Source organism: Anolis carolinensis, chromosome 6 (genome assembly GCF_035594765.1).
Source record: "Anolis carolinensis isolate JA03-04 chromosome 6, rAnoCar3.1.pri, whole genome shotgun sequence".
In the NCBI taxonomy this organism is placed as follows: Eukaryota; Metazoa; Chordata; class Lepidosauria; order Squamata; family Dactyloidae; genus Anolis; species Anolis carolinensis.
Genome location: NC_085846.1, coordinates 1,324,530 through 1,343,230, shown reverse-complemented (window position 1 = coordinate 1,343,230; position 18,701 = coordinate 1,324,530). Strand labels below are relative to the sequence as shown.

The 18,701-nt window shown below is 46.1% G+C and overlaps 1 protein-coding gene across 1 annotated transcript; it reads right to left on the bottom strand.

Moving 5' to 3' along the window:
- Window positions 1-1,908: 1,908 nt before the first annotated feature.
- On the bottom strand, window positions 1,909-9,000 carry LOC134292377 (uncharacterized). The gene is made up of 2 exons (XM_062957069.1): window positions 6,859-9,000; window positions 1,909-3,644 (listed from the first exon to the last, which is right to left on the bottom strand). The coding sequence occupies exons 1-2, from the start codon at window positions 8,485-8,487 to the stop codon at window positions 3,537-3,539; spliced, it is 1,737 nt and encodes a 578-aa protein (XP_062813139.1). The 5' UTR covers window positions 8,488-9,000; the 3' UTR covers window positions 1,909-3,536.
- Window positions 9,001-18,701: the final 9,701 nt, after the last annotated feature.

Below are 18,701 nucleotides of genomic sequence, written 5' to 3'. Positions count from 1 at the left end.
TGGCGCCCCTCTGCCTTGCACTAGCTCCACATGCACCCACGCACCCACAACAGCACCCCCATTCCCATCATCCCCATTTCTCCATACACGTCAAGGCACTGATGATCAGGTTTGACCCACCCCGGGACAAAGCGCACTGAACGTGGGTCCAGGCATTAGCAGGGACACAGTGGACCATGTTGTGGTAATCTCTGAGCGGTTAGACTCAATTTAACCCTCTCTGGGAGAAATTCCACCAAAATCAGCAGAGTAGCAAAAGCAAAAGCTTTCAAATGCAACAGTTACTTACATGGGGCGAGCAAAGAGAAGCCTTTGACCATTTAGGATTGCAATGGACTGCAGAGTCTCAGTAAAAGTTCAAAAAGTATTTATTCAGGTAAAAAGAACTCCATTGCAGATAGAAAGGCTTGGGAGCTGTCTAGTCTACTCTAGACTGGTTTCTAAGGAAAAATAAGAAAGGAAAAATAACAAACATCTAAATAGTCACATCTTGCCAGGAGGGATGGCGAGAACAAAGGGAGAAGAGAGAACCAAAATGGTTCCAACCTCATGGTCCAGTTTATTGGGGCCATAAAAGACATTCTGACCAATGAGAAGTTAGTGTCCCTGGAGATTCCCATTTCTACTAACTTCAAAGTAAGGGATGTGACGTAAACAGGATAGAGGGAAACACAGTAAAGCCTGTCTAGGCATGCTCTGGATTCCTTCAATCTAACTCTATCATCTATCTAACTATATCTAGACTTGAGTAGTCCAGGGTGATTCCCAACAGACCAGGCAGCGGGGCCACCCACTACTGGCTCCCCTAGACCCAAAACGTCCCAGGCAAAGCCACCCTTGGACACAGGCCACGGATCGGTGGCAGGGCTGCAGAGAATTGTCAAGGTTTCGTACCATCATGAAGATCAGCCTGGTCTTTCCTCTCTCTCCCTTTAGGAAGGAACAATGAAACAGTCAAAAGCAGGGGTCCCCAAACTTTTTAAACAGGGGGCCAGTTCACAATCCTTCGGACCGTTGGAGGGCCGGACTATAAATAATAATAATAACAACAACAACAACAACAACAACAATAAAAAAGAGGGTTGGAAGAGACCCTTTGTGCCATTGAGTCGAATCCCCCTCTGCCTTTGTGCACCGAAAGCACAAGCAAAGCACCCCAGATGGATGACCACCCAACCTCAATGTTAAAAGTAATAATTACAATAATAAAATAAGATTGAACTTCAAAGACGCTGGCAGAAACCAGTGCAGGTGGTCCCGGTGGTGATGGGCACACTGGGTGCCGTGCCAAAAGATCTTAGCCGGCATTTGGAAACAACAGACATTGACAAAATTACGATCTGCCGACTGCAAAAAGCCACCCTGCTGTGATCTGCACGCATCATCCGAAAATACATCACACAGTCCTAGACACTTGGGAAGTGTTCGACTTGTGATTTTGTGATACGAAATCCAGCATGTCTATCTTGTTTGCTGTGTCATAATAAAATAATAATAAAGAGGGTTGGAAGAGACCCCTTGGGACATTTATTCCAACCCCCATATGCCTCTGTGCACCGAAAGCACAAGCAAAGCATCCCTGATATATGGCCATCCAGCCTCAATGATGATGATGATAATAATAATAATAATAGTAATAATAATAATAATAATAATAATAATAATAATAATAATAATAATCGTTGTAAGAGAAGAAGTGACCCCTTGGGTCATTTAGCGCAACCCCCTTCTGCCCTTGTGCTGTAGGGGCCGGATAAATGGCTTCGATGGGCCGCATCCGGCCCCCGGGCCTTAGTTTGGGGACCCCTGGTCAAAAGGATGCAATGTATCCCTCCCTTATGGCTCCTGCTTCCTTGCAGCAGACACATTGCCTGTCTCTCCCTTCGCTTCCATCTCTTCCTTGGCTCCAAGGGTGACTGACGTCTTGACTCTTGACTATTTTATCCTCAAGATGGGTCCTCGCTCTCCTCCTGAGAAGGAAACGCCTTCTGATTTCCTGGCAGTAGGAGTCTCTGTGCCTAGAAATACAAAGCCTGTCCCTGCCTCCACGTTTCCTCTCTCTCTCTACTTGCCAGTTATCAATCAGTCTCGTTGACATCATCTGATGTTGAACTGCAGCCCAGCTTTGGCGCTCTCTTCTTTCTTTCCCCTTGGTGAGAAGGCTTCTCCGCTCCTCCTCACTTCCAGACACCAGAGTGGTATCATCTGCTTATCTTTTAGCTTTAGGAAAGATTTAAAAACATGGCTCTTCCGGTGTGCTTTCGGAGAGTAACTGTTATACACTTCTTTTGTTACTCCCCCCAACATCTATCCTCTAGACCAGGGGTCCCCAAACTAAGGCCCGGGGGCCGGATGCGGCCCTCCAAGGTCATTTACCTGGCCCCCGCCCTCAGTTTTATAATATAATATTTTTATATCAGTTTTAATAATATAATATATTGTATATACATATAATATTGATAATAATCTTATGTTATACAATATAATACTAATAGTAATACCATATAATAATATTAATTATATGTTATATATTACATATAATATAATAGTATAGTGGTATAGTTCAATATAGTAATATATAATGCTAATATTGTGTTAAGCTAATAATATAATATATTGTATGTACATATAGCTGCTCTGAGTCCCCTTCGGGGTGAGAAGGGTGGGATATAAATGTAGTAAATAAATGCAGTAAATAAATAATTAATTTTAGACTTAGGCTCGGCCAAAGTCTGAAATGACTTGAAGGCACACAACAACAACAATCCTAATTAACTTGACTATCTCATTGGCCAGTAGCAGGCCCACACTTTCCATTGAAATCCTGATAGGTTTATGTCGGTAAAAATTGTTTTCATTTTTAAATATTGTATTGTTCTTTCGTTGTTGTTGTTGTTGTTGCACTACAAAGAAGACATGTGCAGTATGCATAGGAATTTGTTCGTATATATTTTTTCAAATGATAATTCGGCCCCTCAACAGTCTGAAGGATTGTGGACCGGCCCTTTGCTTAAAAAGTTTGGGGACCCCTGCTCTAGACTGTTTTTCTATCTTATGTCCCTGTTCCCCGTGGTTTTTATTCTTATCTTTTTCTCACCCCAAGTTTTAACTGAGTGTTCATGCGGCCTGCCCTGTTATATTGCTTTTTTTTCTTCTGTTGTACTGTACATGATTATTTATTGTATTGTTTCATTGTATTATGATATATTGTTTTTATATTTTGCTGTCAGGCTTACTTCAAAGGACCAGTCTGAACGCAGATCAAAGACAGCTGCTCTCAAACACAATCTTTATTGAAGAATACATGACTTTGGAAAAGTCGAGAATGACCTAATGTTTACATACATCTAATTTTATCACTTCTGATGCAACGTAATATCACACGCAAATATCATCATCAAACCCCACCTTCTGGATCACATTTCCACCAAGGTTTCTATCCCCCCCACACTACAGCAATTATAATTGTTTATACTTTCACCCCTGAGTTCCCAGGCTCATTTTATCTTCTCCCGCCAGGTGCTCGCATGTTTATGTTATGAAGTCAGATTCAGGGCTTGGAAATTCAGCCCTGGGATCTGGCTGCATGACATGGCGCCCCCGTTTTCTTCGTCCTCCTCTTCGGTTCTTCTTTCACCATAGTCCTGAAACAAATCAAACAATAACTCTATGGGTCCATTTTGTCTAAAGTCCCCATATATTTCTTCAGCAAGCTGCGATGGAAGACTGGGTGTATTTTCCCTAAACTTTTTGGCAATGCCAATTGGAAAGTCACTTCATTGATAACCCCCTGTATTCTGAATGGTCCAATATATTTGGGGCCCAGTTTTCTTGAAGGTAACCCCAATTTGATGTTTTGGGTACTTAACCACACTAGATCTCCTTTATCTAATTTATCGCCTTCCACCCTCTTTCTGTCTGCGAACGTTTTATACTTTTTGTGTGCTTCTTTTAACGATGCAGTCACTTGATTCCAACATTCCATCATTTGCGTTTTCCATTTCCCTGCCTCTGTTCCTTCATTTTCTGTCCACCTCGGCAATTGGGGTAAAGGTTGTATTTCATACCCGTAAACTACTTCAAAGGGGGTTTTGTTTGTTGCTGAATGTATAGTTGAATTAAAGGCTAGTTCCGCAAACGCCAACCACCTAGACCAGTCATTTTGTCTCATGTTAGAGTACATTCGAAGGAACTGCCCAAGCGTTTGCTGAGTACGTTCTACCGCCCCGTTTGTCATGGGGTGAAAAGCAGAACTTAAACTCCTTTCTGCTCCTAGCATTTCCAAGAATTTTTCCCAAAATTTTGCTGTGAATTGTACTCCTCTGTCACTGACTACTCTACTTGGACATCCATGTAATTTGTAAATATGGTTTATGTACAATTCAGCTAGTTTCTCAGCCGATGGTAGCTTCGTCAGTGCTATAAAGTGGGCCTGTTTAGAAAACAGGTCTAATACTGTCCAAATATAACGATGTCCTTTGCTGACTGGCAGTTCTCCCACAAAGTCCATAGCTACACATTCCCAAGGCCTGGTAGGTTCCGCTACTGTCTGTAACAATCCCATAGGCTTCCCTCCTCCCGATTTATTTCTGGCACAATCATCACATTGGACAACATGATTCTTTATGTCCTTCCTCATTCCTGGCCACCAACAATGTTTTGCTATTGCCTTTGTTGTTTTGGTAATTCCTGTATGACCAGCGCTCTGGTTGTTGTGAAAACGATGCAGAATCTTAATCCTTAATATTGCTGGGATATACAGTTTCTTGTTTACAAACCAAAATCCCCCCTTCTGGTCCCCCTTTTCTGCGTTGGACGCGATCCATTGATCTCCTTTATAAGACTGTTTTAGTTCATTTCCCCAGTTACCTTCCCCGCCGAGTTCGACAAAAGCCGTGTCCTCCTTTTGGGTTTGTGCTCTTGTCCTGACAGCTAAGCCCCATTGTTTGTCAGAGAATATTGTCCCCTCCTTTGCTGTGGTTAGGCCTTCGTGTTGAGGCATGCGTGAAAGAGCATCTGCCAAGACATTCTGTTTCCCTTGAAAAAACTTTAACTGGAAATCGAATCTGCTGAAGTATTGCGCCCATCTGATTTGTTTGGGGGACAATTTTCTAGGAGACTTTAAATACTGGAGATTCTTATGGTCAGACCAAATTTCGAATGGGATTCCGCTTCCTTCGAGGAAGTGTCGCCAGCATTCTAAGGCTTTTAATATGGCTAATGCCTCTTTTTCCCATATTGGCCAACTTTTTTCAGTTTCGCTGAACTTCCGTGACAAATATCCACAGGGTTTTAAGTTCCCATTTTGATCCTTTTGCAATAGCACTGCCCCGTACGCACAGTCTGAGGCATCGCAATGGATTATGAAAGGGCTCCTGATATCAGGGTGTTTTAAGATGGGTCCTTCAGTGAAGCATTCTTTTAAGGTCTCGAATGCCTTTTGGCATTCTGGCGTCCAACTCAGTTTGGCGCCGGGAGCTTTCACTTTTGCTGTCTCCCCTTTCCCTTTTGTTTTTAAAAGTTCTGTAAGGGGTGCGGTTATTTGTGCAAAGCCTTTTATGAAGGGTCTGTAAAAATTTGCAAACCCCAGAAATGATTGTAATTGCCTCCTTGTTTGAGGCACTCCCCATTCTTTCACATCTGCTACTTTAGCTGGATCCATAGCTAACCCTTCTGGAGACATCCGATATCCCAGAAAGTCAATTTGAGTTTTATTAAATTCACATTTGGACAGTTTTGCGTACAGCTTTGCTTCTCTTAGTCTCTGCAAAACTTCCCGGACCAATTTTACGTGCTTTTCCTTATCTTCAGAAATGATCAAGATATCATCAAGGAATATGAACACCCCTCTGTACAATAACGGGTGTAGTATTTCATTTATAAGCTGCATAAAGCAGCCGCTTCCATTTTTTAACCCGAAAGGCAAAATTTCGTATTCAAAATGGCCGAATGCGCAGGAAAATGCGGTTTTCCAAGTATCCTCCGGTTTGATCCTTAATTTAAGATACGCTTCAATTAAATCCAGTTTAGTAAATATGCTCCCTTTCTTCAATACGGTAATTAAATCCTTGACTAAGGGCATAGGGTATTTATTGTCCTTGGTAATTGCGTTTAAATTTCGATAATCAATGCACAATCTTAGGGAATTGTCTTTCTTTCTCCTAAATAACACTGGAGCCCCGAGAGGAGAATTAGATGGCTTAATGAAGCCTCGAGCCAGGTTTTTATCAATGTATTTTCTCAATTCCTCTTTCTCTTGCACAGACATGGGATACACTTTTGGTTTTGGTAAGTCTGCTCCTGGGGTTATTTCAATCCCTACTTCTATATTTCTTTTGGGAGGCAATTTACTGGCCTCTTTCTGATTGAAAACATCCGCAAAGTCTCTGTATTCAGGTGGCAATAGCTGTGGGTCTATTTCCCCTGCTTCGTCTTCCTCGTCCTCTTCTTCTGCAATTTTGCTTATCTCCCATTGCATCTGCTGTTCTTTAAATGCTAAGCTTTTTCCTCTCCAATCTACTTCAGGATTTGCTTGTTCGAGCCATGGTATCCCCAATATTACATGGTATGTGGCAATAGGGGCTATCACAAAGGATATTCTTCCTCCCCATTTGCCTATTTTGCATGGAACTCCCCGTAATTCCTTTGTAGATACTTCCCCAGCAGCGACTGATCCATCTAGCTGCGAAAATGCAATTGGGGAGTCAAGTGCCATCTGCTGGCATTTCAGCGCTCCTGCTAATTCTGGGGTTATAATGTTCCTAGAACACCCGCAGTCTACAAACGCCTTGCAGGTGGCCCGATTTTCTAGCCCGAGAGGCAAATTGGTACTACTATCATGCGTTTGTCCCGACTCACCAATCTTTCCGAAGATTCTGGGGCCTGCACCTCCTCCTCCGCACGCCTCCCGGTTGCTGGCTTGGGTTTTGGGGCTTTTGGCGGCTCCCCCTTCCGGGCCCAGCATTCCGCTGCTCGGTGGCCCGTCTTCCCACATACAAAGCATCCCGGTTTAGGTTTGTTGTCGTCTCCTCTGGAGGGAATCCCCGGCCTCCCTCCGGGTCTTTCTTGCTTCCTCGTTTCTCCTCGACCTCTCGCCACCGGTCTTTGCTGGCCGCTGCTGCTCCTGAAGCGCTTTACTTGGGCCAGGGTAGATTCGACGCGCCCCGCTAGTTGAATCCATCCCTGGAGCGTCTCGGGGTCGTCTCTGTGCGCTGCCCAGCTGAAAATCTCGGGGCGTAGTCCCTCTTTAAATAGTTCCACTTTGGTTACTTCAGACCACTCCGGTACCCTTTCCGCGAGGTGGAGGAATTCCTCTGCGTACTCGGGCACCGTTTTGTCCCTCTGTTTTATTCCTTTCAGCTGGTCTCGAGCCCTCAATTGCTCTAGCCGGTCTCTGAACCGGTTCTCCAGTGCGGCGAGGAAGCGGGGCACTGACCTCAGGCATGGGTCGCGTCTGGCATGCAATTGCACATACCAGCTGGCCGCTCCTCGCTTTAGTGTGTTGCCGATGGCTCGAACCCTGCTTGCTTCGGAGGGAAATGTGTGTGCGTTGTCTTCCATGTATCCTCTAATGCTAATTAGAAAAAAGTTCAGTTCATCTGATTCCCCTCCGTATTCCAGCTTGAGATCTTCCCTTCTAGGCATCCATTCTGCAGCCCTTTGATGTTGTCTGGGCGGCATGGGGAAGGGTTGCATCAGGTTTCCTCGGGCGGCTCCTTGGAACACGCCGCGCCCCACTCCGGTGGTCATTCTGCGCGGCTCCTGGAAGTCTGCCGCCGCTGTTGGCTCTTCCGCCCATCCGCATACTGGCCTAGCTGTAGCCCCCTCATCTCGCCTTTCCTCGTCGTACGGCACATCCTCCTCCTCTTCCTGGACCCCCCGCTCCTCTCCGCCTTCGTCTGCGAATCCACTGGACCCGATCCCTGGCCCCAGTGGCCTTTCCACCCCGACGCCCATTCGGGGGGTTGGGAGCTCTGTTGGAGACGGCGGCCTCAGGGTCCCCAGGGCTCGCTGACGCTCCACTTCTCGCGCCATGCTGTCCCGGAACTGCAGCTCCTGCCAGTATTCCTCATCTCCCTCGTCCCTTGCCGCCACGGGGCTCTGCGTTGACGCCCGCTGGCCCCTCTGGCTCCAATCTCCTTCTTTGCTTGGTTCTCTCTCGGCGCCATATCGGCTGGCCTCCTTCTGGAGATTCTCTTCCAATAATGGCACCAATCTCCCCACGGTTTCCGACAGCCTGGATAAATTAGTTTCCAGGATGGATAACCGCAGGGCCACGGTCTCCGGCATACTTCCTCCAGATCCCCAACTGGTTTCTGCAGCCGCAGAGACGCCTCTTCCGAGCCTGGGAATTCTCTGGGTCACGCCGTTCGGCTTGGGGTACCCCGTAGAGGAAGCTATGGCTTGCAGCGTCTCTTCTCTCTTCGGCCGGGCCCCTTGCAAAGGCCTCTCTGCCTCATTTGGGCTTTGATCTTCTTCCTCGCTCATTACCACTTCACTGCGAATTCCGCAGGAGGGTGAGAAATGGGATTCTCGACTTTAATGTCAGGCTTACTTCAAAGGACCAGTCTGAACGCAGATCAAAGACAGCTGCTCTCAAACACAATCTTTATTGAAGAATACATGACTTTGGAAAAGTCGAGAATGACCTAATGTTTACATACATCTAATTTTATCACTTCTGATGCAACGTAATATCACACGCAAATATCATCATCAAACCCCACCTTCTGGATCACATTTCCACCAAGGTTTCTATCCCCCCCACACTACAGCAATTATAATTGTTTATACTTTCACCCCTGAGTTCCCAGGCTCATTTTATCTTCTCCCGCCAGGTGCTCGCATGTTTATGTTATGAAGTCAGATTCAGGGCTTGGAAATTCAGCCCTGGGATCTGGCTGCATGACATTTTGCTATATTGTATTGTCTTGGGCATGGCCCCATGTAAGCCGCCCCGAGTCCCCATTGGGGAGATGGTGGCGGGGTATAAATAAAGTATTATTATTATTATTATTATTATTATTATTATTATTATTATATCTGAGGTTGTCAATATTTCTTCTAGCATTTTTAACTCCAGCCTTGGATTTTTAAAGCCCTGCAGATATTTGCAGGAATCATAGAATCATAGAATCGTAGAGTTGGAAGAGACCTCACAGGCCATCCAGTCCAACCCCCTGCAAGAAGCAGGAAATCTCATTCAAAGAAGCAGGAAAATCTCACGATGTGTTCTGCATATAAATTGAATACGGAGGGTGACAGGATAAAGCCTTGCCGTATTCCTTTCCCAATCTTGAACCCGTCTCCTGTTCCGTGGTCTGTTCTGACTGTCGCTATACAGATTCCTCTCCTGACAGACAAGATTACTTGATATCCCCATACATACCACCTAGAACTTGCCACAGTTTATTATGATCCACACAGTCCAAGAATCATAGAATCATAGAATAGTAGAGTTGGAAGAGACCTCGTGGGCCATCCAGTCCAACCCCATTCTGCCAAGAAGCAGGAAATCACATTCAAAGCACCCCCAACAGATGGCCATCCAGCCTCGGCTTAAAGGCCTCCAAAGAAGGAGCCTCCAAAGAAGGAGCTTTAGGCTTTAGAAGAGTCAATAAAACAGAAGTAGACTTTTACCTGGAACTCCCTGCCTTCCTGCATTCTCCAGCATCCGGATATTGGCCATTGGGCTGGGGCTGTGGCGCAGGCTGGAGAGCAGCTGCAATGAATCACTGCAATGAATCACTCTGACCAGGAGGTCATGAGTTCGAGGCCTGCTCGGAGCCTATATTTGTCTTGTCTTTGTTCTATGTTAAAAGGCATTGAATGTTTGCCTATATGTGTATTGTGATCCCCCCTGAGTCCCCTTCGGGGTGAGAAAGAAGGGCGGAATATAAATGCTGTAAATAAATGAATAAATAAATAATTGGGTCTCTCCTTCCTCTGCCTTCTTTAAACCCGGCTTGTCCATCTGGCAACTCTTGCTCCAGGTCTTGCTGGAGTCTACTTTGCAGGATCCTGGACTGGGATAATCTGCCATAAATCCCATCCCAGTTCCTGGCCACATCCATTGTCTGAGAAATTCCATTTCAAGCCCCCCAAAGGGGTGCAGCCATCAAGGATCCCCTCCACCCCAGACCCCCCCCCCCACTGGATGATTGGCGGCCTCCAGGCAGTGACAACCTCCCCTGGACCAATCGGGAGCGAGGGAGGGAAGCTTTGAATGGGGCCGGGCAAGGAATAGGGAACTACAGTATACAAAGGCCTGGTTTTGGTCTTTTAGCATCTTACATAGCATCCGTTCTGCAGAGTGAATAAAATCTCTAATAATAACTAAACACAGCTGTCTATTCTAAACAGTATCTGAGAAATATGCACCACGATAAAGGTTCAAAGCATAGAACACAATATGTATATTAAAATTGCTCCAAGACTTCAAGAGACTTTGATTTGTTTTGACTCCAAGCCAGGTTTGAGCCAATTGATTTGTACACGGATATATTTAGTTTCACAGCATATTACATACCATTTTGGAGAGACTGAATGTAAACATATTGTGTTGCTAACAAATTTTAGTTGGAGTCTGGTTGATATATGTTTGATATCTGTTTTATACTGAAAACTGCTCTGTATAGCATTTAAATCTGGATGACTGCAGTCTATAAATCCTTATATTCTGTAAGTTACGACTGTGTGCCACTACAGCTGACTGAGTTTGGTCATCAGTTGCATTATTATTTGTATTATTGTTAACATTATTATGTATATGATGCTCTAATATACATATTGTGTTCTATGCTTTGAACTTTTATTGTGGTGCTTATTTCTCAGATATTGAATAAAATCTCTGTCTGCTTGCCTTCAACCTGCGTGGATCTTCTTCATTTGGCTGAAGATCATTTCAGATTTGGACTCTCCTAGGGCTCTCCTGGTCCATGCCAACCCAATGGCCATTGTTTGACTACACAACCAACCCACACTGTGTTGTGAAGTCTAGTTGGCTGTTGTAAATTAACGTGTGTGTTTGCTTAGATTTTATGCTGTTATATAATTTTTTTGACTACGCCTAGCTGAATTTATTGATGCAAGATTGAATTTACTGATGTTAGGTTTCAATTTGATGTTAGGTTTTTAATGTTGTTTCCATACGCAGGATTTCTCTGGGATTTTATGTCGGTATTTGTTCTATAGAGGCATTGAATGTTTGCCGTTGTATGTTGGAATCCACACTGAGTTCCCTTGGGGAGGGAGATAGATAGATAGGACGGAATACAAATAAAGTATTATTATCATTATTATTATTTTATTATGACACAGCAAACAAGATAGATATGCTGGATTTTGTATCACAAAATCACTACTTTTGCAGGTTTGTGATCCCACCAGTTCTTTACTGCTGGGAGGTGGGACTTGAGGCATAAGTTCCAATGAATCATTTGGGCCACATAGTTGTGCCTCTGTTTGTAGTCTGTCTGTGCGATTTTCTTACAGCAGCTGAGGATATGATCCATGGTTTCATTGGTTTCCTTGCAAAGTCTGCATTTTGGGTCATCAGCTGATTTTTCGTTCTTGGCCTTAATTGCCTTTGTTCTGATGGCTTGCTCCTGGGCTGCAAATTATTATTATTATTATTATTATTATTATTATTATTATTATTATTATTATTATTATTATTATTATTATTATTATTTTATGACACAGCAAACAAGAGAGATATGCTGGATTTCGTATCACAAAATCACAAGTCGAACACTTCCCAAGTGTCTAGGACTGTGTGATGTATTTTCTGATGATGTGTGCAGATCCCAGTAGGGTGGCCTTTTGCAGTTGGCAGATGGTGATTTTGTCAATGTCTATTGTTTCCAAATGCCGGCTGAGATCTTTTGGCACAGCACCCAGTGTGCCCGTCACCACCGGGACCACCTGCTCCGGTTTCTGCCAGAGTCTTTGCAGTTCAATCTTGAGGTCCTGATAGCGGCTGAGTTTTTCCTGTTGTATTATTATTATTATTATTATTATTATTATTATTATTATTATTATTATTATTATTAGCCCCCTCCTCTCCTTGGCCTTGGAGTTGCCTGGGAACTGTCTCCTTACCTGAATATGACACCAATCAAATCCCTGTTAAATAAACATTTTGCCTTCCAGCGAAACCTGTTTGTGGCTTTATCTGTCCCGCGATAGAGAGCGAGGCCCCGGCATGGAGCCGCCAGCCTTCAAAGGGGCTGCGATGCCAAGAGAAAGCGTCGAGGCTGCTCTGGACGAGGTCCTCTCAGAGCTGCCCCCTCCCCTTTGCAATTGGGGGGGGGTGCTGGGGTCTCCTCCATCTCTCCCTTCCGCCCTGAAAGAGGAGCCCCCGAAAGAGGGCAGGCATCCATGGGCCTTTAGGAGAACGTCTCGACAGACAGGGCGGTTTGGCCATAGACCTATTCATCTCTAGACATCTGGACTTCTCCAGGGAAGCTGTGGCTGGAAGATCCTGGATCCGGCCCAATAGGGTTGGACTAGATGGCCTCTGGGGGGTCCTTTCGACCCTAGGCTTCTCTAAGGAAGGGGCAGATATTTGCTCCCGGTCCCAGCTGCCCCATGGGGAGTGTCCAGCCTCGTAGGATGGTGGAGTCTCATTCTCTCTATCTGTCAGGAGGGATCGGGTTGTCCTTGACCTGCATGGCAGGAAGGGGGTTGGACTGGACGGCCCTTGGGGTCTCCTCCCACTCTAGGATTCTATGAACTTCTGTGAGCTACCTCTTTCCTTGATCAAGGTCTCCAGGGGAAGTCCAAGGTAGGCGGGTCATACGGTGGGACCTTCCTCTCCTGGGACTTCCTCTCCTGTTAGCTTCCTCTCCTGGGACAGTCCTGTCCTAGATCTTCCTCTCTTGGGACCTTCCTTTCCTGGGACCTTCTTCTCCTGGGATCTTCCTCTCTTGGGACCTTGGGACCTTTCATTCTTGGGATCTTTCTTGGGACGTTCCTGTCTTGGGACCTTCCTCTCCTGTTACCTTTCTCTTCTGGGACCTTCTTCTTCTGGGCTCTTCCTCTTCAGGGACCTTTCTTTCTTGGGACCTTCCTCTCTTGGGGCCTTCTTCTCCTGGGGTTTTCCTCTCTTGGGACCTTGGGACCTTACTTTCTTGGGACCTTTCTTTCTTGGGACCTTCCTCTCCTTTTACCTTCCTCTCCTGGGACTTTCCTCTCCCGGGACCTTCCTGTCCTGAGATCTTCTTCTCTTGGGACCTTTCTTTCTTGGGACCTTGGACCTTCTTCCTTGGACTTTCCTCTCCTGGGACCATCCTCTCCTGGGACCTTCTTCTCATGAGATCTTCCTCTCTTGGGACCTTTCTTTCTTGGGACCTTCCTCTCCTGGGACCTTCTTCTCCTGGGACTTTCCTCTCCTGGGACCTTTCTGTCCTGAGATCTTCCTCTCTTGGGAATCTTTCTTTCTTGGGACCTTCTTCTCCTGGGACCTTCCTGTCTTTGGACCTTTCTTTCTTGGACTTTCCTCTCCTGTTACCTTCCTCTCCTAGGACCTTCTTCTCCTGGGACCTTCCTCTCTTGGGACTTTGGGACCTTTCTTTCTTGGAATTTCCTCTCCTGGGACTTCCTCTCCTGTTACCTTTCCTCTCCCGGGACCTTCCTCTCCTGGGACCTTCCTCTCCTGGGACTTTCCTCTCCCGGGACCTTCCTGTCCTGAGATCTTCTTCTCTTGGGACCTTTCTTTCTTGGGACCTTGGACCTTCTTCCTTGGACTTTCCTCTCCTGGGACCATCCTCTCCTGGGACCTTCTTCTCATGAGATCTTCCTCTCTTGGGACCTTTCTTTCTTGGGACCTTCCTCTCCTGGGACCTTCTTCTCCTGGGACTTTCCTCTCCTGGGACCTTTCTGTCCTGAGATCTTCCTCTCTTGGGAATCTTTCTTTCTTGGGACCTTCTTCTCCTGGGACCTTCCTGTCTTTGGACCTTTCTTTCTTGGACTTTCCTCTCCCGGGACCTTCCTCTCCTAGGACCTTCTTCTCCTGGGACCTTCCTCTCTTGGGACTTTGGGACCTTTCTTTCTTGGAATTTCCTCTCCTGGGACTTCCTCTCCTGTTACCTTCCTCTCCCGGGACCTTCCTCTCCTGGGACCTTCCTCTCCTGGGACCTTCCTCTCCTGGGACCTTCCTGTCCTGAGATCTTCCTCTCTTGGGACCTTTCTTTCTTGGGACCTTTCTCTCCTGTTACCTTCCTCTCCTGGGACCTTCCTCTCCTGGGACCTTCCTCTCCTGGGACCTTCCTCTCCTGGGACCTTCCTCTCCCGGGACCTTCCTCTCCTGGGACCTTCCTCTCCTGGGACCTTCCTCTCCTGGGACCTTCCTGTCCTGAGATCTTCCTCTCTTGGGACCTTTCTTTCTTGGGACCTTTCTCTCCTGTTACCTTCCTCTCCTGGGACCTTCCTCTCCTGGGACCTTCCTCTCCTGGGACCTTCCTCTTCTGGGACCTTCCTGTCCTGAGATCTTCCTCTCTTGGGACCTTTCTTTCTTGGGACCTTTCTCTCCTGTTACCTTCCTCTCCTGGGACCTTCCTCTCCTTGGACTTTCCTCTCCTGGGACCATCCTCTCCTGGGACCTTCTTCTCATGAGATCTTCCTCTCTTGGGACCTTTCTTTCTTGGGACCTTCCTCTCCTGGGACCTTCTTCTCCTGGGACTTTCCTCTCCTGGGACCTTTCTGTCCTGAGATCTTCCTCTCTTGGGAATCTTTCTTTCTTGGGACCTTCTTCTCCTGGGACCTTCCTGTCTTTGGACCTTTCTTTCTTGGACTTTCCTCTCCTGTTACCTTCCTCTCCTAGGACCTTCTTCTCCTGGGACCTTCCTCTCTTGGGACTTTGGGACCTTTCTTTCTTGGAATTTCCTCTCCTGGGACTTCCTCTCCTGTTACCTTTCCTCTCCCGGGACCTTCCTCTCCTGGGACCTTCCTCTCCTGGGACTTTCCTCTCCCGGGACCTTCCTGTCCTGAGATCTTCTTCTCTTGGGACCTTTCTTTCTTGGGACCTTGGACCTTCTTCCTTGGACTTTCCTCTCCTGGGACCATCCTCTCCTGGGACCTTCTTCTCATGAGATCTTCCTCTCTTGGGACCTTTCTTTCTTGGGACCTTCCTCTCCTGGGACCTTCTTCTCCTGGGACTTTCCTCTCCTGGGACCTTTCTGTCCTGAGATCTTCCTCTCTTGGGAATCTTTCTTTCTTGGGACCTTCTTCTCCTGGGACCTTCCTGTCTTTGGACCTTTCTTTCTTGGACTTTCCTCTCCCGGGACCTTCCTCTCCTAGGACCTTCTTCTCCTGGGACCTTCCTCTCTTGGGACTTTGGGACCTTTCTTTCTTGGAATTTCCTCTCCTGGGACTTCCTCTCCTGTTACCTTCCTCTCCCGGGACCTTCCTCTCCTGGGACCTTCCTCTCCTGGGACCTTCCTCTCCTGGGACCTTCCTGTCCTGAGATCTTCCTCTCTTGGGACCTTTCTTTCTTGGGACCTTTCTCTCCTGTTACCTTCCTCTCCTGGGACCTTCCTCTCCTGGGACCTTCCTCTCCTGGGACCTTCCTCTCCTGGGACCTTCCTCTCCTGGGACCTTCCTCTCCTGGGACCTTCCTCTCCCGGGACCTTCCTCTCCTGGGACCTTCCTCTCCTGGGACCTTCCTCTCCTGGGACCTTCCTGTCCTGAGATCTTCCTCTCTTGGGACCTTTCTTTCTTGGGACCTTTCTCTCCTGTTACCTTCCTCTCCTGGGACCTTCCTCTCCTGGGACCTTCCTCTCCTGGGACCTTCCTCTTCTGGGACCTTCCTGTCCTGAGATCTTCCTCTCTTGGGACCTTTCTTTCTTGGGACCTTTCTCTCCTGTTACCTTCCTCTCCTGGGACCTTCCTCTCCTGGGACCTTCCTCTCCTGGGACCTTCCTCTTCTGGGACCTTCCTGTCCTGAGATCTTCCTCTCTTGGGACCTTTCTTTCTTGGGACCTTTCTCTCCTGTTACCTTCCTCTCCTGGGACCTTCCTGTTCCTGAGATCTTCCTTTCTTGGGACCTTTCTTTCTTGGGACCTTCTTCTCTTGGGACCTGCAGTCGCCTGCAGCTTTGGAGCCCAGGCCGAGCACTTTGGATTCCTCACCAAGGAGTAGCAGGTACCATTTTGGATTCCTAGCAAAAAGGGAAGAGATCTACAACGGTCCACTGTCTGTTGCTGCCCTGGGGTCAAGCCCTGTGTCCTAGTCACATTGCAGTCCTTGATCCCTGTTCCTCAAGGAGTCAAGACGATTGTCTGGGCTTCTTGTCCTTTTGGCCTTCCATTGGGCCTAGAAGAACCACCGATGATGGAGGGCAAAGGTGGCATGGATGGGCAGCTCCTTGGGAGGCCGGCCAACGGCATACACTCATCCTGGCAGCCCTATTTTTAGCTCCTGTGCTCGTCGTGCTGCTCCTATTAGGTAAACAGTGCCCACAAACACAACATCGGCGCTCAGCCTAAGCCATATCTCCCAGAAGGTGCCAAGAAAGCTACGCCCACAACCCGCAACCGGCACAAATGTGGGGTCAAAGGGGAGTTAAGCATGGCAAGCCAGCCAGCCAGCCCTGGGGGTCGGGCCCTTTTGCTCCTTATACAAACACACACCCCGCAATGCGGGCCTGGCGCTGGTTCCCTATTGAGCACAAACAGGGCCCAGACTGATGTCTGCAAGGCCGCCAAGAGATTAGGCCCTTTCTTCTCCAACTCTGGAGCGTAATCAGTTGGAGTTTGATGTAATGCACGCGCACAATGCGCACACAATACACAATGCACAACGGAGAGGCAGGTGCCTGGGAAGGAAGCCCGGGCCTTTCCGGGTTTGGGGGTGGGTGGGTGGGGGTCATTCCAGCCTGTGTCCGTCTTCAATGGAAGAGCCCAGAGTGGGTCAGCTTCAGCCCTCCCTCCAGGTGTTTTGGACTTCAACTCCCACAATTCCTTTTTATTTATTTATTTACAGCATTTATATTCTCACCCCAAAGGGGACTCAGGGCGGATCACATGACACATATAGGCAAACATTCAATGCCTTTTAACATAGAACAAAGACAGACAAACATAGGCTCCGAGCGGGCCTCGAACTCATGACCTCCTGGTCAGAGTGATTCATTGCAGCTGGTTGAAGCTGGCTTGCTCTCCCGCCTGCGCCATAGCCCGGGCCCTTTTTAAAATATTAATATTTATTGAAACTTTATTTACAAGAATAAAAAATGACAGGTTAAAGTCATAAAAAGAGTTGAAGAGTTGAAATAAGGATAGAGGAGAAGATAGAGGAGAAGATAGGGAAGAAAAGACAGATAGAAATAAAAAGATATCGTGTGAGAAAGTAAGAAAGGGCAAAAGAAAAAAAGTGATTAAAAAGAACAGAGAAGATAGGCAAGTCATATTCTGGTTGGACGTTGACTTCACAAAACATCTTCTCTGAGGTTTTTCCCTTTTCCATCTTCCATATCCTCCTCCTATCTTTTTTCTCCATGTCTTCTTTCCTTGACTCTGGTTTTTCAAGAGTAATTTTCTCCTTAATTTTCTTTATTAATTTGTTAGGGATTTTTCCTATTTATTTCCTGATTTCTCTTTCCTTTGTTTTCACTTTATTCACATCTATATAAACTAGCTGTGCCCGGCCACGCGTTGCTGTGGCAAAGTGGTGGTGGTATTGGTTAAAAATTGTGTAATTTTTATTTGACGTTATTTTCATTTTTTATTAATTTTATTGTAAGTTATATTTTTATTTATTATATTTTATTATTTTCTTGTATTATTTTTAGTTATTTTCTGTTATTATAGTATTTTATTGTATTAATTTTTTAGTGTTTTTAATTATTTTTAGTGTTTTTTATTATTTTTTATTGGGTTGCTAGGAGACCAAGTTGGAGGAGCTTAGCCTTCTAACTGGCAGCAATTGGATAAAAGCAATTATTCCTCTCTCTCTAATTAGGACTTTATTTTTCTTTTCTTTTTGTTGTATCAACCTAGAGCCGTGGATGATGGGTTGTGTTGTCAAATTTCGAGGTTGGGGGGCCTGTAGTTTTGTTGTTTTGTGGGTCGCCGTGATGCCATCACTCTTTTATATATATAGATGTATGTGCTTACATCAGTATCTTTAATTTTTTGTTTTGTTTAAAGTAATCTGTAACCCTACTCCTGTCTGTTTCTTTCATCAGGTTCTCCTTACTTTCAGCTAATTAGAAGGTGAGTCTATCTATATTTCTGGACTTGGACTTTTTTCAGCCACTCATCTTCCTCTGGTATCTCCTTGTTTTTCCAAAGTTTGGCGTAGCATATCCTTGCAGCTGTTGTTAAAAGGAAAATGAGCTTATCTTTATTTTCTTCCATTTTGGATTTTATGAATTAGTCTCCTGTTTTAATATTGTATGTTTTTTGTATGCTTTTTGCTGATTTTAATGATTGTTTTATTGCTATTGATGTTTTACTGGTATAATTGTTTTATAGTCGTGCTATTGATATTGATTGTCTTTTCGGGCTAGGCCCCATGTAAGCCGCCCCGAGTCCCTTCGGGGAGATGGGGCGGGGTATAAAAATAAAGTTATTATTATTATTATTATTATTTGATCATAGTAAAGGTAAAGGTTTCCCCTGACGTAAAGTCCAGTCATGTCTGACTCTGGGGGTTGGTGCTCACCTCCATTTCTAAGCTGAAGAGCCGGCGTTGTCCGT

Bases quoted from the DNA above. Each gene is read 5' to 3' on its own strand.
- LOC134292377 (XM_062957069.1), bottom strand. From the start codon at position 8,487: ATGAGCGAGGAAGAAGATCAAAGCCCAAATGAGGCAGAGAGGCCTTTG. The intron at 3,645-6,858 runs GTGAGTCGGGAC...GATTTGTTTCAG, and splicing joins CAGAATCTTCGGAAAGATTG to GACTATGGTGAAAGAAGAAC.